At 48.0% G+C, this 24819-nt stretch overlaps 4 protein-coding genes; 2 read left to right on the top strand and 2 right to left on the bottom strand.

The window, feature by feature from the left end:
• Nucleotides 1-5958: 5958 nt before the first annotated feature.
• Nucleotides 5959-7871, bottom strand: GSTUM_00006469001 (uncharacterized protein; the record flags this gene model as incomplete). XM_002838666.2 has 2 exons in its annotated part: nt 7377-7871; nt 5959-7235 (listed from the first exon to the last, which is right to left on the bottom strand). The coding sequence occupies exons 1-2, from the start codon at nt 7819-7821 to the stop codon at nt 5959-5961; spliced, it is 1722 nt and encodes a 573-aa protein (XP_002838712.1). The 5' UTR covers nt 7822-7871.
• A 6567-nt stretch (nt 7872-14438) lies between these two features.
• Nucleotides 14439-15880, top strand: GSTUM_00006468001 (uncharacterized protein; the record flags this gene model as incomplete). The annotated part of the gene is made up of 5 exons (XM_002838665.1): nt 14439-14740; nt 14790-14955; nt 15028-15096; nt 15156-15280; nt 15319-15880. The coding sequence occupies 5 exons, from the start codon at nt 14439-14441 to the stop codon at nt 15878-15880; spliced, it is 1224 nt and encodes a 407-aa protein (XP_002838711.1).
• A 1031-nt stretch (nt 15881-16911) lies between these two features.
• GSTUM_00006467001 (uncharacterized protein) lies at nt 16912-17472 on the top strand (the record flags this gene model as incomplete). XM_002838664.2 has 1 exon in its annotated part: nt 16912-17472. Exon 1 carries the CDS (start codon nt 17212-17214, stop codon nt 17470-17472), a length of 261 nt encoding a protein of 86 aa, XP_002838710.1. The 5' UTR covers nt 16912-17211.
• A 2078-nt stretch (nt 17473-19550) lies between these two features.
• Nucleotides 19551-22118, bottom strand: GSTUM_00006466001 (uncharacterized protein; the record flags this gene model as incomplete). Its single annotated transcript, XM_002838663.1, has 4 exons — nt 19551-19970; nt 20054-20715; nt 20782-21040; nt 21168-22118. 4 exons carry the CDS (start codon nt 22116-22118, stop codon nt 19551-19553), a joined length of 2292 nt encoding a protein of 763 aa, XP_002838709.1.
• Between the last annotated feature and the right edge of the window lie 2701 nt (nt 22119-24819).

Here is a 24819-nt window from a genome sequence, read left to right as displayed (position 1 = left end):
ACGGACAGATACAGATATTTCACTCCCACCAGAGATTCCTGCCCGCCAGCCCCGCCCGTATGGGTCACAGGGTTTGGTACAGCCCACTGACCGAGACAATGAATGGGATTTTGTTCCCAATCCTCTCGGGCGGTCAGATACGGGTACCTCCCTCCCACCGGAAATCCCCTCCCGCCAGCCCCGCCCTTATGGGTCACAGCCACAACACGCTGCAACGGGAAATGCCCCTCACCTTGAGCGGACAGATACAAACATTTCACTTCCACCGGAACTTCCTGGTCGTGAGCCCCAGCCATACGGTTCCATAAGGAGAACAGACACAGATACATCACTTCCTCCGGAGCTTCCTGGACGCGAGCCTCGGCCATATTCCAATAATAAAAGGTCCGACACCGATATCTCGCTCCCCCCCGAGATTCCTTCTCGTCCACGCCAGCCATACTCCACCCAAGGGCCAGGGTCTGCGTATGAAGATGAAGAGCCATCCACCTCGGATCGCTCGGGTTCTCCATTGGCAGTTCCTACGCGCGAACCTAGGCCCTACTCTTCTCAGGGATCCAGGACCTCCGAGAAAACTCATCCATCTGGTACCCGGCGCTCGAGCACAGTGCCACCGGGAACACCTCCGAGTACTAATCGAGATTTAAGCCCCCAGGAGCTTGCCCGCCTCCCCCCATGCCCCAAATACAATTTCACTGAATGGGGGACGTGGTTTCAGCTACCGTTTGTCTTAGGGTTCGATATTTGTGCTCATTGCTACTACACTCATATTCACAAATCTCAGTTTGGACACTACTTTTCACAAGCGGAGAAGGAGCATAATGTGGAGAAAAGCTGCGACTTTCATACACCACGCATGCAGGAATTGTGGGCTGTGGCAATACGGACTCAAAGCTTTGAGCCAGTCGCGAACTATATGGAGAGGAGGATTCGGATACCAAATTGCAAAGAGCATGAGGCGGGTGTTTGTGATAATTGGTGGGGAGTGCCATCTGAGATACCTGGTTTTGCTGTTTGCGAAGCTTGCTACAATGATATTGTCTTGGCGTCACCTTTCGCAAGCCGGTTCATTCCCCTTGATCCTCGCTCAGAGGATGTCGAAACCATGTGTGATCTAGCGGTGCCGGGCCTTAAACAGAGGTTCCTGCGACTCATTGACCCAGAATGTCCAACGCATGGGAACACGTGGAAGGACTTTGTCAGAAGCGCCACTTATCGGATCACTGAGGTCCCGAAGTGCGTTGGAACCTCATACGTTGGTGGGCCTAGGAATTGGTGGACGACCAAGAAACCTATACCGGAATTCGTGGTCTGTGAAGCATGCTATCTGGACAAGATTGAGCTTTCTCCGTGGCGTGAAAGATTCATTCCAACCCCAGTCAAACAACCACGATCGGAGAAATGGAGTTGCGATTTTACTAGGGTCGGTATCGTACTTGCCTGGGAGGTTTCATTGTCGAACAATGTGAAGAATTTTGATCACTTCTGGCATTGCGCTGATGCCACCACCAAATTGCCTCCGTGCGGAGGTGAAGTTCTCGATGGTGCTCAATGGTATAAAATGTCAGGCATTAACAACTTTACCGTCTGCCCTACATGCTTCTATACTGTAATTGTCGCGGCCAGCTTTGGGCGCCATTTCTACATTGACCAATATCCCCCAGGTGCTCTCGCTTCCTGCGATATGGGGCCCGATTCGCCCAGACACAAACGACTCCTAACGAAGCTAGCGGAGTCACTGGACCTCAAAGACTTTTCCAAATTCAAGGAATTTGCATACACGCGGTCCCTCTTCCCCCCATGCCCCGGTGACACGGGCGTGATGGGGCGGAAATGGTACGGCACGGACTCCTTCATCGTGTGCGAGGAGTGCTACGTTGACGTCGTCAAGCCATCGAGCCTCGCTGGCGCCCTCACCATCCACGGCAGCCTCATTGAAGACTCGGCTAGCTGCGACATCTACTCCCCGCGCATGAAGCGCATCTGGGCCGAGGCGTGCCAGTTGAACGACATCGGCCACTTTGCTGCCGCCGCCAAACACAGGGCTGAGGTATACTTTCGCGTCAAGCCCGCCATGGGCCACGTTCGTGCGCTTTTGCAGGCGCAGCGCAACATGAAGGGGATGTACCCGCCCGTCTCGGCCGCAGCTGGGAGCAGCGCCGGGTACAAGCATACCGCGACCGGGTTTAACGGGTACAGTTATGGGAATTCGGTGGTGGGGTATGGGTTTGAGAGCCCGCAGGAGGTGGAGGCTGCGACTATGTGGAAGAGGGCTAATTCCACTGGGGTTGGGGATCCAGCTCTTTGGCAGGAGTTGTTTATGTTGGAGCAGGAGTGGAAGGCAGTGGAGTAGGGGGTGTTGGGAAGTTTCGATTCAAGCATGTGTGTGTGTATTTGGTGTGAACTTGCTTCAGCGCTGTTTTTTATTTTATTTTTATTTGTCATTCCTCCCGTTCTCAATTCCTTTCTTCCTTTCTCTTCCCTCCCCCTTTCCGCCCAAGGGCTATTTAATCATATTTTCGAAAAGCAAAAAAATGTTTATCAGTGACGAGGCTGGCTGGGTGAATGGGTATCATACATGGATTTGAGGTGAAGTAGGGGGTAGCGGAGGGGCACTGTTATAGACTGCACTTGCATGAAGCGAATAAGTTTTCTTGAGGGGCGTTCGGTATTTATTGCAATCTGCGCGCAGAATAAAAGGTGTCGAGTTTATATCGGGTCATATCACCACGCTTTTAGACAATCTTGATAGTCGTTCTGACTTCATTCTACTGTATCATACTCCCTGTGTTGGCTCCCGTAACAAACCGCTAGTATTGTGCGTGGACAAAACTAACCGCGATTCAACAGAGGAAAATCTTCGGTGATGACAACCACACTCACCCACCAATCCACTATCATGAAAACCAAAAAAAAAATTAAAAGATGTAAATACATAGTAAAAATTAATATTTGGTATACCATCTATCAGCCTTAATAATTGCCTCTATTCTATCCACCATTGATCCAGCTAAAGTATCAAAAACCTTTGGGTCAAGAAGTTCCCAACAATGAATGATGGCCTCTACTATTGCCTTCTTGACCACATTGACATCACCCTTCATAAGATATAGCTCAGAGTAGTGCTTGTGAAACTTACCTTTCACCAGAGACCAAATATTTTCAATTGGATTGAGATCTGGTAAATAGGCAGGAATTTTCATCAGTGTAATTCCCTGCCCTCTGAGCCATCTCCTAAAAGGCAAGTGAGTCTTAGCATTGCCAATGATAAAAAATACCTCTTCTTCTCCAGCCTTTTCTCTGATATTCTCCCATATCTCTAGAAAGTCATAATGATCATAAACATCAATAATTGACTTCCCAGTAACTCTACCCCTAGCAGAAGAAGGATCAGGAAAAACAGGCAAAAAAAGACCATGAGTTTGACTATAAAAACAACCAGTCATCATCTGGTTAATCCCTCTCTCCCCTCTCCTAGCCTTAGGTTCAACACAATCCTTATTCTATTTCTCATATGGGTATCTGAAAACCTATTTTCTCCTCTTTCCTCCTCCCCTTTCCACAGCTACCTCATCCCCCCACATTGCCTTCCTTCTCCACATCTCCTTTGTCCAATGCCTATGAGCTAACACCCATTCCAACCTCTCTTGAGCTAGATCCTCATCCAAATAAACTCTCTCTTGTGCCATCCACTTTCTAAGATGCTTTTTTTCAAGTCTTCTCCTTACTGTCCGACTAGAAACATTGGAAGCAACTTGCTCAGCAATGTCAGAATAGGTAGTATGGTGATTTTTAAGAGCTTCCTCCACCATAGCATCATCCTGTGACTTGGTAGTTTTAGGATGTCTTCCTCTACCCTTATTCTCCTTGCCCTCTTGATGTCCCTTTACAATTGTGTCTCTGACAGTAGTGTAGGGGATATTAAGGTAGTGGGAAATTTGCTGATATCTCATCTGAGGCTCGTGTAACCCAAGAATCCTCCCCCTGGTAAACTCAGAGAGATGTGTGGAGGGGGAGGGAATAGGTTTTTTGGCATGACTGCGAAGAATAGGAGGCATAGTTTATTGAAAAAAAGAATTGAGCAGAATGGTTTCTTCTTGGTTGACTTAGAGCAATTCTTTTAGGTACTGTTGAGAGTGCGGGGTGATGAAGAGGGGTGGGTTGCCACCGATTGTTGAATCGCGGTTAATTTTGTCAACGCACAATATCACACCAGCCTAGGGACGTGAAAACAATCCCCTATGAGTTACCGACACACTCATGCCTCATGTTGACCGCATACTGCATAAACAATCCGATATTAGCCCCAGGATAACCTATTATCATGCCATCAAAGAATTTATGATGGAGAACCTATTGGAATCCCAGTTTGTCGTCCTCGCACATTATGATATCATATCACCACCTCAAAAGCTGTTTTTTATCTACAGCTCCCCGTTCTGCTTCGTTCTCTCATCGATCACTTTTTCTTTCTTTCCTTCCCCCCCTTCTTTCTTCCACTCCTCGTCGAGGTGTTCGGATTTGTGGATTTTAAACTTGAGGCGTTCAGGAGAGACTTAGGACCCCAAATTGCCATGGAAGAGCTTGTAAAGGGTATGATAAATTGATTGATTGGTTGGTACGGGGAGTAGGGGTAATGATACAATAAAAATGTGCGAAGTAGAGCCACATTCGTGGAAATCTGATAGTATAGAGTAATCTATGCACGACGGGAGGGTGAAGGGCAGTTTAATTAAGGAGGTTAGTCGTTTGCGTTCATGATAATCACCTTTGGCTCCATTACGCAATGCAGTCCCGGCTCTGCACATCACGTGAACCGAGTGATGCTCAGTGACTAAGGTCTCCTCCATCCACATGTATAATATTATAATATATATATAATATACTCCTCTAAATTGCCCCCGCCAACCTCCCGTCGAAATTTGAACCGGAACATCCATCACACCCCGCAAAACATTTCCACCGAGGCGGCCAAACACACCTCGCTCGCCATTCCTCGCATCTCCATTTGCTCCTTTGCCGGGCGCACGTACCCATGGCGGAAGTTACGCCTTCCCTATAGACCGTGGGAACCCTCAGCGAGGCAGCACCCTCAGCGAGGCGCGGCGAAACTTGGCTGCAAAAGCCCCTTGATTTTAACTACAGTAACAAGCCAAGCCATGCCACGCCTTGCTGAGGGTGCCGCCTCGCTGAGGGTTCACACGGTCTATATCATATCAATCCCACGCTCGGACCCTAGGCGCTGGTTTAATTCCAAGTGCGGTATTCCCACCGGGGATTCTAACCGAAGTCAGGACAAGGGAGGAATGGATGAAGGAAGGGATCGGCGGATGGTGTGGGATTCCGGAGAAGGGGAGAGAGAGAATATATGTGGTGAGGAGTGTCGGTATGTTCGGGCGGCCCGACACAGCGGGGGAGGTTCTGGTGATTGGGAGTTCTCTGGAAGTCGCTGGTGGGTTACCGGGGAGGTCTTTGGGACTTGAGAAACTCTAAGTGGAGAGGAATCAAGGGGGGTCTTGTAGGGAGCGACACTTCTTGTATGATACCATGCCGAAGAATTATTTCACAACCTATTTCGAGTTATGAAGGTCACATGATTTCGTTGCCGTACGGCTTGGGGTGGGGACAACCAACACTCCGGTATTATTCTGGTTTACGGTACTGTGCGTTCGTCTCATAAGCTCGTTTCGCTTTTAGAGGGTATAGACTCACTCAGCACACTCTTGTACTCTACGGGTACACGGACGTGTCAATCGGTGACCAGCAAAAGCCGAGCGAGTGAGATGTAATGACCAGCGCAGCGTATTGCGAAAATTCCATGATAGTTCACCTCTAACCATGCTAAAAAGTGCTGCCAGTGAGTATGATGAAAATCATGTATATTGATTCCTTAGGCAATGCTTTTCTCATCCATAACCAGTAGGTACGAAAAAAAAAGCGACCATCTACAATACATGCTTAAGAAGCGAAGGAGCCACCCTTCGCCAAGAACCTCGTCCACTTGCCCGTGTCCTCAAACTCATCGACCGTAAGTGGAACATCGCCCAACTCCCCAGCAAGCCCAACAACGCCAACCTCCTTCTTGTACTTTTCCCAACACTCTAACATCTCCTCCATCACCTCCGGCAATCCTTGACTCAGATCCTTCGTCTCGCCAGGATCGCTCCGCAGGTCAAACAACTCCCAGCATTGAGGCCCCTTGGGTGCAGGCACATAGGTGATCTTGTACTTTCCCTTTCTGATCGCACCGCTGCCGGCAATTTCCCACCCGGATACATCGTCCCGAGAGTGTATCCGTTCACGGGAGGAGAGGTACGCTACCATGCTTTTCCCTCGAAGCGGGGCGATTGGCTTGCCGTTGTAAGATGTTCCAGGATGTCCGACACCGGCCAGGTCGAGAATCGTAGGCACCAAATCCATCACTGTGCAAAACTCATGACTTATCTCCCCCACTTCCTTACTCGCCCCTGGCGACTTCAAAACAAGTGGAACCCTGACGCCCCCCTCTGTACTAAACATCTTATAAAGCCTGCATGGGGCAGTAGCAGCCTGTGCCCACCGTGTACCATACCAGACGAAAGAGTTATACCGCCCAATATTATCGAGGCTGTTATCGTAGTATTTCTCCAGATGAGATATGACCTCGTCCCCCATTATCGGATGCGCTTCGATGCTTGCACCTTCGGCACCGTTATCGGACATGAAGAGGACATAAGTGTCCTCTGCTTCGCCCGAGGCTTCCAGGAATGAGAGGACCCGCCCAATGTTTTCGTCCATGCGATCGACCATGCCGGCGTAGACCTCCATGCTACGGGCAGATTTGGCGCGGGCATCTGGGGTCATTGAGTTCCAATCTGCGGATTCTGGCGCCACAACAGGGTGTGGATGGATGCCAGGCGATACAAGACCTAACGTCTTGAGACTTTCTAAACGATGGAGGCGAAGGGCATCGGGTCCGTCTTTGTAGAGCCCCTCGTACTTCTTGACTGAAACTTCAGGGGCTTGTAAAGGCCAATGGGGGGCGGAGAATGGTAAGTATGCAAAGAATGGCCTGGATTTTTCATCGGGAGTTCGTGCTTCTAGGTAGTTTACTAGCTTGGATGCGTAGAAGTCTGAAGAATAAAAATTGGGTTCTGGAGGGTTCTGAGGGACGTAGGTGGAGTTCTCCATATGCAGAGCCGTCACAGCGGTCTCAAAGAACCCTGGTAAATCATCATTGTATCGGGGCTCAAACCCTGTAGAAAACCATCAGTATGTGCTTGAAGAACGTGATAGACTATCATATGATACGTCCGGTGAGTAGCAGAGTGTGAGAGAAACTAAGCGCAGGACTTAGTAGACCCCGTCGAAAACTCAGCGAGCATATATAGGCTTACCATAATGGTTAGCACAACCGGGTAACAGGGCATAACTCTTCTCAAACCCTCTAGCATGTGGCGAATATTCCGGCTTTAGTCCTAAATGCCACTTCCCACTCATAACAGTAAAGTACCCGCCATCCTTCAGAAGCTGTGGTAGGGTGACAACTTTGTCATTTAGATACCCCTCGTGCCCAGGCTTCCCCTGGTGAGCTGGGGAATTCCTAGTGTACTCGGAGAGTTGACCGAGCCCAGCGATGTGATGGTCGGCGCCAGTCATGAGCATAGAACGAGTGGGTGAGCATGCTCCAGCGACGTGAAAATCCGTGAATCGTAACCCCTTGCTGGCCAGACGGTCGACGTTGGGAGTCTGGATCTCGCTGCCAAAACAGCTGCAATCGCTGAAGCCAAGGTCGTCGGCCACAATTACAAGGAAGTTTGGCCTTTTTTCTGATTTTGTCATATTGTTGCTGCTTGCTCCAATTCCGGGATGATGGACGAGTGGGGGAGGGAATTGAAGAGGAATACTTTCTAGCTTTATGGATATTTCGTTTCACACGTATACTGGTGCCCTATACTTAAACGTACTATTTAGAGCAGTTGGGGGTGCAGCATATGATGTTTTCTGGTCCAATCTGCGAGTTTTCCGAGCTCCGCGAGCGTCTTACCGAGCTCCTAGCGAACTTATATTGTGGGAATTGATCTGATTCGCACGATACGACACCACTTTGACTCCAACAAATAAACCGGCGAACGAGCAGCCAGCTGACACATGGGACAGGTGTCTTCGAAGCCCATTCTTATCGATAATCGGATAGTCTATCATTTAGTAGAAGATTAGCAAACTTGGCTTGTCAAATATATCTGTAAAACAGCGGTATGGTACTATAGTAGTGATGATAACGTTGGTTTTTTGTAAGATATCATAAAATATCCCTATTGGGCAGCGCCAGAGCCTTGTTATGCATATAGGACACATCGCCGGCTGTCGGGATAAACTATGGTAAAAACAAAGGATGCGCATTGCTTTTATATTTTTTATATTGAACCTGAACATGGAGCCAATCGAGACTATGAACGTTGCTACTACAAGACATGTTGACGATACCCGGTGAGACATCTGAAGCAAAGGAGGATGAAAGAAAAATATCTTCAACTCAGGTGATTCGACCTTGCGAATAATAATAATCACGTCCAGCCTCCGCCCCCAGACCAAGTAGTGCCATCGATGCTACCGCCGTTCATAAAATACGGGTCCCAGGCGAACATCTGGCCACCTTCACTAGCAACTCTAAAGTCTATCTCCGCCCATATCGCCTCGTAGTCCGCCTGAATATTTTGATATTCTTGTTCTGGCGGTTGTCCAAGCGAATCTAGTCCCATTTGTTCATTATTGACCATAGGAGGAGATAATGGAGGGGCGAGGATTCGATGCGAATTCGGAGAATGCGTAGCGGCAATTTGTGGGCTGTCAACTGCGCGAACATTTGACAGGGTATGTTCCCCAGGTCGCATGGGTGCGGGGGGTTCCCGACCGGAGGAGGAGCCAGGCTTAGCAAGACCTTCACGGACAAGACGGAAAGTGGAGAACTGATGTAAGTTGTGTATATCGCCATAAACAATCTCGCTTGGCCGTGTGCTGTATTAATCGTTACCTATTAGCAAAAACTGTCCATTGCTAGAGAAGGAAGGAAAACTACCTGCGCTTCTCGCTGTACCCAGGCACAGGGCCCAAAATGCTAGACATATTCAGTCTTTCCAGAAGCCCTTGTATTGACGATACCTATATCGTTAGGTCAGTATCGCTTCCCCAGAAAGAGTAGGGTAAAACCCACGCATTCCTCTGCAGTCCTTGAATAACCTTTTATGTCGTTTAAGGCTTTAATATTTACCGCCAAATTACATGCAAGTGAGTCCCATAGCTTTCGCCTTTCCGGCCCAGGTGAGCTGCAAGCTGTGAAATACACAATTTGGTGTTTTGAGCTCTCGAATGCAATAACATTACACAACGGTTCGACCAAGGCCTTCCATCCATGCGTGAAGCTCATTTCAAATATCTCTGAAATACGGGCCGCATGAACATTGCACGTACTCTGACACTGTGCCACGAACCCGTCCGGGGCACCACCAAAGGTAGCCGCGGCGGGGAAGGGGTAGCCTGGAAGCGATATACGATAGAGATCGCAGAAAACTTGATGATATACAAGGTGGAGACCAAAGAATGCGCCAAGCTGTCGACACTCACGACGGACATACACATTAGAGTTGTTGAAAAGTAGACTGTCAGGAAGCGTATTCTCCCAATCAACTAATTCATTGGTCAGGTGTTGGAAGGGTGAACTGGTAGACCAAGGTGGCCCATAAGGATTTGGGTTGCGTATTTGCCTTTACCTAATACTTAGTCAAACACCGACCAAGCGGAAGGAGAACACCTACTCAAGAACTTTTCCTCTAATGTGGAAAAGCCTAATATAGTAGGCTTCTATGCCTAAATTATCTGAATTTCTTATTCCTGGCGAGCCCGTGCGAATAGGGTACAGGGACTCGGTTTCGCAGTGTATCTGCAAAGTATAGTTTCTTTCCTGACATGGCAACTGGACCTTGATATTCGTCGGGTCCCACAGCATTAACCGCTTGACTCCAGAGCACAAGAGAAGATCTATTATATAGCAGGACCACATAAGTCGCCTTCTTGTCTCACATTCGGTGATGGCATCAGGATCCTGCGCCTTTGGAGTATCTTCTTGACCTGTATCCAGGTTCAGGGCCTGAGCTGCACGTATCAGAAATGCAGAGAGCATAAAGCATTCATGGGATTGTTGAGTTCGGGAATGATGTTCGCACAAGAGCACCAAGGCCTGCTGGCTATTAGACTTCGAATAAGACTTCATTTCCCGTGGAGAGCAGTGCTCGAAAACCACCACATACCATCAACCTCTCTGGACTAATTTCTGCGAAATTTGTGACCATTATACTTTGCGCTTTCTTAGCCCATTGATCGCCCGGTATTGAGTTCAGTAATGATTGGTCACTCGGATTCCGGGCATCAGGGATAACAAGAGAGCGCCCTTCTAGTACTTCATCCCAATAAACTATGCTACGGAGAAATTAATAAAAAGTTATTTTGGGGAGATGAGAGTGAAGAAGAAGCCACTCACTGCGCTGCTAATGCGCACATAGCTAGCACTAAAGGTGTTCCATATGTTTTATCAACCGTTCCCTCCTGGAGAGCACGCATGAATGTTGGCTTGTGGAGAAAGCTCAGGGATCGGCAGGGGTGAACGTCATTAAAGTAAGTTTCGATTAACAGGTTTAATTGTGTAGAGGACTTGGGCAGGTTAGGTGAAAATAACCTGCGAAAAATACGGACTTCAGTAAATTATCCCCACCAAACCACCAAACAGCATCCTCACCAATCCGTTCCATTTAATTCAGTCCCACCCTTCCAGCCTTCGCTCTCACCTCTTGAAACCCTTCTTTCCAGGACCGTACTTGCCCAACTCTCATATTTCGGGAGTTCCTCCCCGCCTAGATCGCTAGCGGACGTAGGAGCTTTTTCCTTACCCCGTCTACTCTTAGGGCTCTGGCTTCTCGAGAGACCTCGCAAAGTCTCACCGTATTCGCAAGCAATCCCCCTCTTGGCACAGCGCTCGCATGTTGGTCTATCACTCGAACATTTGCTCTTCGATGCTCTACAATCCACACACGAGCCAACCATCCGTCGTCGCTTCCGCCCCGCTCGTGCGAAAATAGCACTCACTGTTTCCTCAGGAGCCTCTGAGGGATTTGTAGGGGAATAGCCAGGACAATCGATGTCAAGCTTTTGGCAATTGTTGCAAGCTCCGGGACGCTCATCGCATTTGACCTGACAAACCACAAAGCCAAACATTGTAATTAACTTGGATGATTTCCGATGGGAAAGAACCAAGGGGTTATACGGTACCTTACGGACTTTGCACACGAGACAGCCTATCGCGTATCCCGAGACATACAGTTAGCAAATGCAAACCTTACATCGAAAGGACCTATCAATGGAGCCAAGGTTGGAATTGTGGGGCGGTTCGAATGAAGATATAACGGAGTAGATTTAAACCTACCTGATCGAGAGCGCTTCTTTTCTTTCGAACCGCTGGACCCCTCTGGGACAGAAGTCACGGTAGCAGGAGATGGAGCAGTTTGAGATGTCTGCACGTTGAACATGATTACATCGGATATCGCATTTCCAAACTCTAATTTTTTGGGGTTCCCGAGTTCCGTGGGGCTCCAGGCGGGGGGAGTTCAGCCCACTCGCCTACCGGTAGTTATATTACGGTACGGTACCGGTACCCCCGTTCCGCCAACAGCGGGATTGCCCGGGATTCGGGTTTATGCTCTATGGGAGAGGCTGAATCTCAGATCTACCGTAGGGTAAGGAATCTGATTCCTCAAAAGACGTGCCGGGGTCAAACACGCTATGCGTAGACGAGGAACAAAAACCTCAAGTTGGGCCTTGCCCCAAGATGATGGGTGAGCGAGCTTCTACTGAGAAGGAAAAAGAGTAGCAAGAGCCGGGAAAAAGGAATGGAAGAGGAGAGCAAACCGGTATGCGAAGGAAAAAGGTGCGTGTGTGGAAGAAACTAACAAATCAATGGGAAGGGAGGCAGGTGAGAGGAGGAGGGATATCGAGGGGGGCAAACTGGCTCGGCTGGCAAGACTTGCAGAGAAGCAATCGAAGAAGGAGAAAAAGAAAAGAAAGAAGAAAAAAGAAAAATTCAAGCCTCAGGACCCAAGCAAGAGAGATAAGAAATGGAAGACCCAGGCCCCACCAGATGCCAGATATTAGTCCGCCAATTCCAACGAAAGAAGACCCCGAGTTGTCCGAGTAAGGATACTACCGTGGGGTGGAGGCAACAGTGACCATGTATGTCGGATGTGGAAAAGAATAGATGGAATACGGCAATTAAAAGAAGGTTGAATTCGCCATCGTGGGCAGGTGCGAAGCAAGAGTGCGGCTTCTGTTGTATGCCAACCAGATGGTTTGGAACATGTTCTATAAGTACCCTACTCAAGCATCGAAAGAAGGGAACAAGGTACTGGTGGAGTCGACGCTCAGATATCGTATTCTATCATATCGGTACTTAATCGAGTACGGGCACCTGCCACTTCCTAGGGTAAGAAAATAACGAGTCGCAGCAAGCCTTCGTCAGCATACCGGTAGTAGGTACCGGTACTCGAGTACAGACAGTAGCCATGACCAAGAAGGCGTTTGGGTTTTCAGGTTCGTCAGATTCTTTTCCTATCAAAGCCAAAGCGTACAAGTACAGCAGACTGATCACGGTTCTTTGTGGATTACCGCACTCGTGCTGCCGACTTGGGGTCGGGCTCCCGGAGTGGAAATTCTCAGACAAATATACCGGGAGTCCAACTTCAACTTATCCACGCAGGTATGGTGGTCCAAGCCAAGGAAGTTCACACCCAATTGGTTGGAACGAGTGGATCATCAATAGTCTACCCGAGCACAAAGTACCCGAGTACTGGTTGCCGGTAAGACGGTGAGACTTGCCGGACCTTTCATTGCCACCAAATGTTACGACGAAGGCCCCGGCGCGGCGTCTAGAGAGGGGAGTTAAGTAAACGACTTACAAGGGGAGGGGGGTTGCCAGGGTTCCTTCTGTATCACTCGTTTTTGGATTTCTGTGGCAAAACGTGATCAGGAAAGAAACAATTTGCCCCACATTGCGCACCTTCTTGGGTAATCTTGAGCAGTCAGGGGGGATTGGAGCAAAGTAGACTAGTCTAGGCGTGTGCCCTTCTCGAAGAGCCAGATAGGTGAAAAGGGTTTTGGTTTTGGACCCTTAATCCCTTAGTTTCTTGCTCTCTTTGGTTCCAAGACAAGCATGGATCCTGGTGGATGATGGGCTGCTGAGTGAGGCTTCAAGTCTTACCCGAGCAAGCCTCCACTGCTTACTGTGACTCCCTTTTTTCCTTCACCAAGACTCATTGTAAATTTACCGTGGTACGAATGCCCGGCGGCCCCCAGTTTTGTCACCGATACTTGTAAGCTAATGTTCTGTTACCCTAGTCTATCGGTCAGCGTATACTGTACTTGTACTCGAGCACCGCCATAGTTGTACGAAGAATGTTTCTTGAGACAAGATCAAAGAGCAACGGAAGCGCAGAGAGTATAAACTTGTTACCGATTTTAGTAGCCAGCATCCGAATAGTGCGCCCTTTGTGCACTTTGCCATTGACCGCTTCCTGCTCCGTAGTACCGTGTGCACTCGCGCTCTACTCGTACTCGTACTCGAGTACGAGTGCCTTCTTCCTTACCCGTAGTTCTGAATATTCCAATATGTGAAACCGGGTTCCCTGTTAGCATTCTAGCTTCCCGAATGGTTCTTCCGAGCTTGTCGATGCCGAGTGCCCGTGTAAGGCTCCACTAATACAAAGTCTCCCCGAGCCCTGGCAATCTTCTCACTCCTGTCAATCAATTGTCATTTTCGCCGCTATGGAGGTCAGCAATCATCAAACACTCACGCTCCGACAACGGGTTGGCCTATTCACGCCTGTCTTGACGTTTTTGACGGTTTTCGTTTCTTTGGCTGCCTTCAATTTTGGGTGTTTACTCCCCCGTCTCCATACCGGTAGCTTGGTTGGCTAACTGGGCTCTCTGCCAGATATGATGTGGGAACGTTTGGAGGTGTACAAGGCATGAAAGGTGTCACAAAACCCGAAATTCAACTCTCCAATCACAACTTGATCCTAACAACAGCATGCATAATAGCCTTCGCCCAAAAGTTCGGACGATATGAAGAAGATGCAAAACTGTGGGCGCTTCCTGCGTATCTGTCGTCCATTATGACTTCCACTCCTTTCCTGGGAAAGCTCATAGTAAGCGTTCTAACATGCCTCCCCTGTAAGGTCCTATGGGTAACAGTTTTGAAAACAAAAACAGGGGTCTCTGTCCTGCGGGCCGGTCGCTGAGCGCTATGGAAGGAAAATCGCCATTATGGTACTCGCCTGCATCTCACTCGTGTAGGTTTCTCCCCCTTCTATGCAAGAGAGCAGTCCTAATCCTGTGATAGTGGGGTCACTCTCCAGATGACCGCAACGACTGCGGCACAATTCACCTCTGGCCGAGTTATTAATTTTGCAATGACCGGTTTCACTATAGTTGTTGTCCCAATATTTCAGTCAGAATGTGCTCCACCCGCACTGCGTGGGATGATATCTGCGACTCTGCAATTACAAATTGGCTTCGGCCAGCTAGTTGCCTCTTTAGTGAATTATGGGACTAAAGGAATGGACGGCGATGTCAGTTGGTTGGTCCCAACAGGGCTACAACTAGTTGTTCCTGTAATCATCCTGGGGCTGCTCCCAATGCTCCCAGAGTCACCTAGATGGTAGATCCTTCCATCAGGATAGGGCGAGGGTGGTGGCTGACTAAAACAGGCTCATGGCTAAGGGGAGAAAGGGCGAGGCCTTGAAGTCAATGATGAAGCTGAGGAAGAAGGATGTCCCGATCGAGTTGTTGCAGGAGGAAATGGAGTTGCTTGCTGCCTCAAATACAAACCAGGGCAAAGGGGCATGGAAAGAAATTTTCCAGGGAGTAAATAGGGTAAGTTAACTATCTATCCTCATTATCCTATTACTTGTAACTTTGCCACATCTCTGCTGATAACATATCAAGAGACGAACAATTATCGCTATTACAGCTATGTTTTTTCAACAAATAACTGGTCAAGCATTTGTTTCACAAGTAATGACCGTTTATTAAATTGTAACGAGCAGTGCCCATGGGCTAACAGCTTCAATTAGTATGCTGTAATCTTCTACCAACGCCAGAAGATCCCTAACCCCTTCGGAATAAGCGTCATCCAAGCAGTAGTCGGTCTTGTAGCCATTATGTTCACCTCATTGGTTGTTGATTCCTTCGGGAGAAGGTGATTGGATTACTCCCTCCGTACATAAAAGGTTCTAGGACTGATGATGACCAATCCAGACCTATTCTCCTCACTGGCGGTTCCTTTATGGCCCTTTTCCTCTTCACACTTGGAGGTGTTGGTACGATTCACAACCCAAATACCACGCAAAAGAACACTATGGTAGCCTCTAATATTCTCTTCGGAGCTTCCTATGCGCTTTCTTGGGCACCTATTTCCTACACCATCCTCGGTGAGACTGCCACATCTCGACTTAAGGAAAAAACAAACAATCTTGCCACATCCATCAACGTTATAACCACTTTTGTGGTTTCGTTCACCCTTCCGTATCTTCTTAACCCACCCTATGCTGCTCTTGGCGCTAGGGTAGGCTTCATTTATGGAAGTATCAGCGCTATAAGTGTGGTGGTTGCATGGCTCCTAATTCCTGAGATGAAGGGCAGAAGCTTGGAAGAGGTTGACAAGATGTTCGAAAAGAATATTGCTGTTAGCCAGTTCCGAGATTATCAAAGTGGTGGAATAGGTGGAGTAATTACTAGGGAAGACAATATGGGGAATGGGATAAGCGGCAAAGGTTCTGTTAATGTTATTGACGGGTAGTATTATGTGGAGTACTGCCCTTTGAATCGTGAATATTTTATACTGTGTTATAAGTGTATGGAATAGATGCAAGGTACTGTACGAGTACAGTACATACCGAAAAACTTGGATTAGGTTGATTATTAGTAGGATGATAGCGGTACTTCAAGGAACAAGAAAAGCTGAGCCAAAGTGCCTTAACGTGCGAGTACAATTACTGCGATAATCTGAAATTGGGCTACCGTATTCATGCACTTTTGCACCTAGCACTATTCGGGTACTGTACAGTACAGTCTTCAACGGAGTGACGAACAGAACCATGATATTTGGCAGGCAAAAAATTGATTTGGTCAAAGTAGGGTAACAAGGGATGATCTTGCTACAAGTATCAATATTATCATACCGATCCCTGTTCGTCACGCCCATTTTTGGTGGTGCCCTGCTATGAAGACTGCACCACCGCTGAATTAAACTTTATCACGGGGTTCTCGGAAACATCCGCACCGAGCCACCGGTAACTTACCAGGAAATCGTCAGGCCGCATGTATGCCAAGATTTCATTCAACCCCGAAAAATCCCGCCAACAAAGCCTCACCACCGCCAAAACAGCTGCAATGCCTCCTATCATACAACACCACCACCGCTACCGCCATCATACGAGTACTCGTACGCCACGATCCACCATCTGCCATGGTGACAGATTCCAACCCCCCCCTTTACCACAACAATCCTCACTCAAACCTTCTTCCTCCTCAACACGCTCCTAAACGCAATAATTTACTGCGGTCTCCTGGGGTAGATTCTCTATGGGATTATGTACGGCATCCCTTAATGGCTACAGTTGTAGACCTAGGCCTCGTCCTACTAGTCTGCAAAGGGGGCCTCACCCCCCCCCCTCCAGCCCTGCTCTCAGACCTCCCCATCTCGGTCGACGTCGCGACGAAGGGAACTTTAGCCCCTATTCTTGGGCTTCCTGCGAGGATCGATCCTGGGTGCTTCGGGTTTTGCTGGGACTAGGTTGGGGACTGTGCTTGGTTATATGGCGATGATGGTGACGTAGTTGGGTTGGTTATGATCCAGGTTGCCGGGGGTTGGGGGGTTGACGGGGAGGTTATTGCAAGGCCGGTGGGTGCAAGTTTGGGATTGCTGTTGGTTGTTGGCGGGGTATCGAGAAGGCGTGCCGGGGGGGCTATAGTGGGGAAGTGCGCTAGCGCTACGTTTGTGTTCCTGGTGCACACAACCTTATTGATCAGGTTAATAGTCGTGGTAAGCTACACCGGCACCAGCGTTCTGTTTGCAGCGTTTCTGGCCGGCACGGTTAGTACGCAGTGAGATGGGAAGCGCGACAGTGAATGGACCACTGCCAAAGTCTACGAGAAGTACTACCAGATTCCTGTATAAAGGATATTGAAGTACTTCTTTTTCGCACCTACCCCCGCCCACCCTTCATCCCTTCACCCTTCATCCCTTCGCTTACCCTAGCCTCCAGAACAACAATAGGCACCAATAGGCTCCTCAATCCCCATAACTCAAATATTCTCTCGATCTGCCACCTAGCGCGGGATAGTCTACAGCCTCCTCGTAATTCTAAGGAAACTAATACAGGCCTCTAACTACTTTTCTCCTCCCTTCTCCTCTCCCTCCCCATACCAACCATGGTATTATTCCATTCACCCCGCACCGGTAGGAACTCGACCCTAACCCTACTAACAACAGCACCTCGCACCCACTCCAATCCTACGAGAGCACGCCAAAGCCCTGCTCCTTATACCCCCTCCTCTTCTATTAATGGTCGCCTCTAGTAGATTACATTCTCGATCACCTCAATCGCGAGGTCGAAGGGCGTGTTGGCCAGTCCAAGAATGGGTATATATTTGTTCTCGGTCGTGTGCGCGTTTACGGGCCGCTAGGGGTGGTTGTTGGTTCGGGGGGTGAAGGTGTTGGAGAAGAGGAGGGAAGCGGTTGCGGGGAGGGGTTTTGGGGGTTTGAGAGTGGAAGTGGGGATGTGAGGATGTGTAGGGGAAGAAGGGAAAGTGAAAAGGGAAAGGAAAGGAGGGGATGAATAGACTAAGAGGCTGTTTGGCTGGCCGTCTGGTGAACAGTTCGTCGTCTCAAAATGCGTTTACGGAGGTGCGTTTTGCAACTGACTGGCTTCCAAAATTACAAAACGCGTTTCGCAAACCCTTGCCAAGCATTCAGCTCAATACGATACGTCCCTTAACAAACCCCTGCATGAAATTTTCCCGGAATGCGTTTTGGATTTTTCTCAAAATGCCTTTTCAAAACGGTGATATGCCAAACACTGCTGCCATCCCAATCGACGGCGAGACAAACAGCCCCTAAGAATCGAGAAAGCGCTAATGAGCACCCCACCTCAAAAATTAGACCTGCATTCTACCGCACTGTGCATATCATAGCATATCACTCGAGACGTAATCCCCGCCCGTACAACTTTTCGAACCCCGCTTTTCGGCCTCCTATTTAGGAAGGTCGGGACGGGGGCTCAGCACCATAAACACACAAAAATCTCACGATTCCGTCCTGCGACTGAACTTGAAGCTTCATAAGTGCGCTGGGAAGTCTCTCCTCGTAGGATAAGATAAAATGCCAAGACTGGCACCCTCCTTCTATCACACAGACACACCGACATCGGCATCATTCTACTGTTGTCCGGGTCGGGAACCACAAGTTCTGCCAAGCAATCATCATTGTCAAGTATGTACTCGAATACTACAGTGGGGGATGCAGTTCGAGAGCTTAATGGTCTGGAATCGGGTGCATGCACGGAAGCTTTCTTTTCAGAAACACAAATCAAACTTGACGACTACTTGTTGGGGTATATATTATTCGTATGAAATCTTGTTTTTGAATTTATCTATGTTTTTGCTTACAGCTTTTTGGGATATGATACCCCCCCTCATGCGAACGCGAATGCGGCGATTTGTGCCGGGAAAATGTGTTTACTTTGTTAGCATGTATCATATGTATCATACCTGGAATAATACCTTTAGCAGAGGGAAGGAAAAAGGCTCGAGACATAAATGCCCCCCCTCCCTCTCTCATCCCTATGCGGACTTAGAGCTACCATTATAGATTCAAACCAATGAATGAATGAATTAGTTCTCGAAGCAATAAAGCGAGTGAATACCGGATTTGTTATTAGTATTTCCTTCCATTATGACTCTATCGTTGCCAAACTTACCTGGGTAATCACCAAACGATCATACCTCACCTTAGTGACTGAAGCCGTAGCGTTACCAGCGTGATATGTCTAGAGCTAGTATAGTACTCTACTCCAGTAGGATCCGGCGGTTGATGCTCCTTAGCTTTCACTCTCTGGTAAAAATGCTATTGCCGGGATAATGGGTTTGGTTGGACTGGGGCGAGTAAGTGTGCAGAAAAAAGTTCTGTTTCTATACGCGGAAATCACTGTGTATCACTGGAGGAACAGGCATCTCTTCCCGAAGAATCCACCGGTAGGGGTCACACTTTAACTCAACTTCACACCGTACAAGTAATACCCAAAACAGCGGAAAGACGGCGCATGGAGATATACTATATATACTCTATCACAAAAAAAAAAAAAATTAGGGAGGAAAAAAACCCTTAGAAACCTCCCCTCACCCACCTAAGAGCACAAACGGGTCCCCTCATAGCTTGGGTATCATTGCGAATTACTCGCTGCCCCACCCTACTCGCCCAAAACCTCCTCGAAAATCCCCCTACAGGGCACCCTACTCCCCAACCTAGCGCACAGCAAAAAAGCTCCACTGAGCTTCCGATGCAGACTATACGTCTCCTCGGGTGGCGGGGTAAGTCTCTCCCTCATCATCAATGGGATGAACCCGCGGACACGATCGGTCACGGTCTGATCGCTAAAGTCGTAGACTTCTGGCGCGTTAGCACTGAAGGGCTCTGATAGGGCGAGAATGGATCCAACGTGAGCGCGCAGCATCGTTTGGGATTCGAGGCCGGTGAGGTAGCCAAGTTTTATGGAGAGGTCACGGATTTGTGATTCTTCACTGCGGGCACCGGCCTTTAGGAGGGCGCTGTAGGTTTGGACGAAGGATTCTGGGTAGGCTCTTGAGGCGCCAAAATCGAGAAGTTCGATCTGGGCTCGTTAGCTTTCTTTTCTTTTTCTTTTTTCTTTTTTTCCTCTTTCAACAAGAGGAGCGCGGGGAGAGGGGGAGATACCTTTTGCTCCCCCATGTTCCATAGGAAGTTCGTCCAGTTTGGATCGGTTTGCATAAACTTGAATTCTTGAACTTCTCGAAAACACAGTTTGAGGATCTGAGTGCCAATGAAGTCTCGTTCCTGCTGTGTCAACTTGCTTATTATCTTCGTCACACCGATCCCGCCCATTCTCTCCATCGTTAGTACTTGAGGACCGCACGCCTCGTCGATAATAGCGGGAACCTTGAATACAAAAGTATCATTTTGCAGAAGTGTCGCGAAGCGCTTTGCACATTCCGCTTCACGGAGGTAGTCGCATTCCCAGGCTAGTTCTACTCTTGCGTTCGCAATAGTTTTGTCGAGGTAGAGACCCTTGGGAAGAAGTCGGGACGCTGTCATGAGGATCGCCAGGTTGCTTAGGTCTGAAGAAATTGACGCGGCGACTCCGGGATACTGGATTTTGACGGCAACAGGAAGGCCATTGGATGAGAGGGTTGCTGCGTGTACCTGACCGATCGAAGCGGCAGCCATGGGTACCTCCTCAAACTCGGTGAATAAATCCCGCCACTGAGGACCCAAATTGCTTTCTAGGACAGAATCGCGCTGGAGAGGTGGCATGTAATCCGCGCTGTCCTGGACACGTGTGAGAATCTCCTGTAACGCGGGTGGTAACATTTTTGAATCTGCCCCAGTCAGCTCATGTGTAAGTTGTGTATTTCTAAGTTAGATATAAGTGTGTGCGTGTATACCCTGAATGCTCATCATTTGACCAAGCTTCAAAGCCGCCCCTCGCATCATACTCAATTTTTTAACTAACCTCTCCACGTTTGGTGGATTCAACAGTACGCCGCTGGTGGAGCCACTGTCCCCTCCTCCAGTGGCCCGTCGAAGGGATTCGCCCGCCGCTCCCCACGCCATACCGGCTGCTAATCCACCATAATGAAAGAGCCTTCCAAGACGGGAAGAGGGGACACGGGAAGCACTCATTTGGAAGGCCGGTTCTTCAACCTAATACTCGCCCATGACTGATCAGCGAGTGATCAGCGTCTTTCTCTGCAATTTTCTGAAATTAAGAGATAAAAGCAAGTATTCGTAATAATGATCGGCTAAAGCGCTGAAGAGGTGGAATTCATACCTGCTCGGTGATGGCAGTAGAAGTCTTTCCTACATCTTTTGATATTTCGGATGCAAGATCTTCAATACCCTTCTTTTCTTGCTTCGGTACACTAGATATAGCCGGCGAGGGAGTGCCGGTATCAGGTGATATGTCTACGCTAGTTCTTGTGTAAAAAGTATCCTCATCCTTCCCCTCAGTATTCTCTTCCCTCGGAGCCTTCGCAGCTTTCTCCAATGTCTTCTCTTTTGCGCCTCGGAGCTGCGTAAGCAGGGACCTTGCCCGTCGGCTGTGAAACAATTCTCCATCCAGTCCCCCCACACCACCACCTTCTTGTTCCGGCAGAACAAACTTTTCGGGTATCTCCGCCGTCTCCCCATCCCTCTTTGGTGTTGCATAGAAAGCATCAAAATTGGCCTCCCCAGAAGACTCCAGTTCACCCTCCGTCTTTCGCGGTATCTTCACACGAGGCAAGTTCGACAGTACTGGCGAGGCTCTTGCGTGCCTGAGATAGAACGTATCATCATCGATCCCCCGGGTCTCCGCCCGAGCAGGGGGTTCCGCCACAGCGGAGAGAATTGAGGTCTCTGATTCGTTCTGTAATCTCTTCGCTTCTTCTGGTGACAAGGATGTCCGCAGCTTTGGAGTTGCCAACTTGGATGATTGGGGCTTCAATTCGGGTCCATCCTTCGGGAGAGATTCGTTGGAGACCCCTGTTGGCCGATCAGAGTAGTATTCTTTATCTCTTTCCCCTTTATTCGAAGAATGGGTAGAGGTATTGGAAGGGGGAATTGCTCCGTCGCGAGGTGGGCTATCAGGGGTCATATCTCGGGATCGATAGTAGGATTTCAGTATACTAGATGTAGAAGCGTAGAGATTCAATTGCTGGGTTCGTATCAAGTAGTGCTTTCTCGCCACCGCTGAGGAGGCCGAGAAAACCGCCATCATATCTGAGAGGCGGCGGGAAGCCATTGTGACAGGTAAACGAAAGATTATTGGAAAACAAGAACAGGAAGAGCTGAGGAGGATAGTTTTGATGGAAATGGAAGCAAAGTCCAGAGTGACGTCGGGGATTTGATAATCACATTGTTCCGCAGTTCGGATTTACATTTATCCGGATTCAATAGGGTTTGTCCCTGTCATACAAACACCCCTCTTAGAGATTCGAAGCATAGTACAGTCGTGTCTGAAAAGTCTACGTATGATACCCCTGACGGCAACGGCACTACTACTACAAATAATGATATTGACCACAACAAAAAAAAGATATGAGTACAATTTTAAAATAGATAATAGTAGAAATAGAAAAAAAACAGTTTCTCAATGCTACTATTTTGTATGGCTTCCATCTGCATCTAATACAGCCTGAAGTCTCTCAGGCATCCTCTGAATCCATCCATCAAATGTCCCCTGGGGAATGAGGTCCCACTCTTCCTTTGCTGCCTGAAATAATGCAGCAGCACCATGGGTCCTTCTCTCAACCTTGGAGAATCGCTTTCTGAGTGCTCTTTTGAGAATTGTCCAGGCATTCTCAATAGGATTGAGATCTGGTAAATTGGGAGGCCAAGCCAATCTTTGATATCCACAGTCCTCTTGCAATTTTTTGTTTTTTGCTCTATTATGCTATGATGCACTATCAGCAGCCATATAGTTGGTTTGAGGAGCTCTGTCTATGGCTTCTATAAAGAGTATGAGGTAGGGTTGGTGAATCTCAGTTGCATATTGGTGGGAATTGAGACCAAGTCTGTCTCTTTTACTGGTTCTTTCCTCCTCAGTCCTCTTCCTCACAAGAATGAGCTCAGTCCTCTCTCCATGCATCATTGTAGTATATATACCTATATTAGTATGCCTTGACTTAAAGCTAGGCTTTAAGTTCTTTTCTTCCAACTCTTCATCTGGTCTAAGTCTGACCTTTCTTCTCATTGGATTTGGATCATATTCAATTGTGGCTTCATCCATAAAAACCATCCATTTCCAAGCTCTTGTCCAGTTCCTCCTCACTTTAGTAAACTCCTTTCTCTTCTCCTTCTGTTCTTTTCTCCAAAAAGGCTTTTTCCTAGGTATCCTGAGCTTAAATCCAGCTTCTTTGAATATCTTGCTAATAGTATCTTTACTAAGTCCAATATTAGCTTTTTGAGTAATGTCTCTTAGAGCTAAATAAGGCTCAGCATCAATAATATTAAGAATTACTTGCCTTTTAGCATCAGTAATCTTGGTTGGTCTGCCAAATCTGGGGGCATCATGAGTGTTTCCATCTCTGGATTTCGCATTTCTGACTACAGTTGAAATAGTTGACTTGGAGAGGTTTATAAGCTTTGAAGTTTTACCATACCTGTTAGGAATATCAGGATCCGATACCTAGGAGTTACTCCAAGTAGGGTAATCTCACCTGGAATTGGAATCTCAGGTCTCCAGCACCCCCTTCTGGCCTCCTTGCAGGCCCGCATGTTATCATACATATCAATCTCAGTCTCGTCTTGTAACTATAATACCACAGAATTGAAGGTGTCAGAATAGCAGCGTATATGTCACCGCCATCTGTCCAACCGTATCCTGTTTGCAGGATATATGAGAGGGGACATTTGGCTAGGTCTGAGAAGTGGAAGAGAGTAAATCAGTCAACTACCCGGAAGGTTACTAGGCTTCAAGAATGTGATACCTTTGGCATGGGCCATAGGTAACAGGACATTTTTGCACAAAGAGAGAGTATCAAATAGTAAAGAATCTCAGTGAGAGACTAATAAATTCACATTCATAGTACAATAGCTGGAAGAGTCTAGAACACCGAGGAACACTACCATAGAAGCCATTAGACTTCATAGAGTGTTTGTTAAGAATACCGAAATCTGATACTCAGGAGCCACCCTAAGTAGGATAACCTCACCCAGAATTGGAATCTCTGGTCTCCAACACTCACCTCTGGTCCCCTTATGTGGCCCATATGTCATCATACATATCAATCATAGTTGTGTCCTGTGACTGTAATACTACAGAATTGAAGGTGACAGAATAATACTGTTGTCACAAATGTGGCTTGGCGAGGAAAAGGTTTTCACGTGACACATGGTTATGAGTCACAGGTATGTTATTGTTTTACACATATGACTGATTCGAGTCATTTGATTTGTTATATGTGGGATTTATGATGCTTTCGCATATGGCTCAAATATGAGTCATGGGACATGCACCTGACAAGTATACCTTGCAAGTGTGCCTTGCGGATATGCCTTGCGCATATGATTTATGTTTTGCATGTGACCTCGTTATGAGGTCATGGGTTTCACGCACATGACTCAGTCGAGTCATATGACTTATTTATTGCGTTATGATTAGTTTATGAGTTTTTATACATGATCTCACTATGAGGTAATAGGTTTTGAGCATGTGACCACTTTGGTCACATGACTAGTTTGTTATGATTTGGTTTTGTACATGTGACCACTGTGGGTCACATGACTATGGGCGGGAAGAACACTATATAAGGAGGCCGATGCGGCCGAGGAGGATAGGTTCTTTACGCTTTGTTCTAAGTACTTTTCCTCGTCCTTGCCGTCGCTTCACTCCGAGCGTTTCTTTCGCACCCATGGTGGGCCTTGATGCCTTGGATTCTGGGAGAGATATCTGAGTTTGCTCAGTAGTTCCTGGGGTCTTTGGTGTTGAGGTCTGTTAGGCG

This window comes from Tuber melanosporum, assembly GCF_000151645.1.
Source record: "Tuber melanosporum whole genome shotgun sequence assembly, scaffold_27, strain Mel28".
Classification (NCBI taxonomy): Eukaryota; Fungi; Ascomycota; class Pezizomycetes; order Pezizales; family Tuberaceae; genus Tuber; species Tuber melanosporum.
Note: the sequence above shows the minus strand (reverse complement) of the source record. Positions and strands in the feature narration are given on the sequence as shown.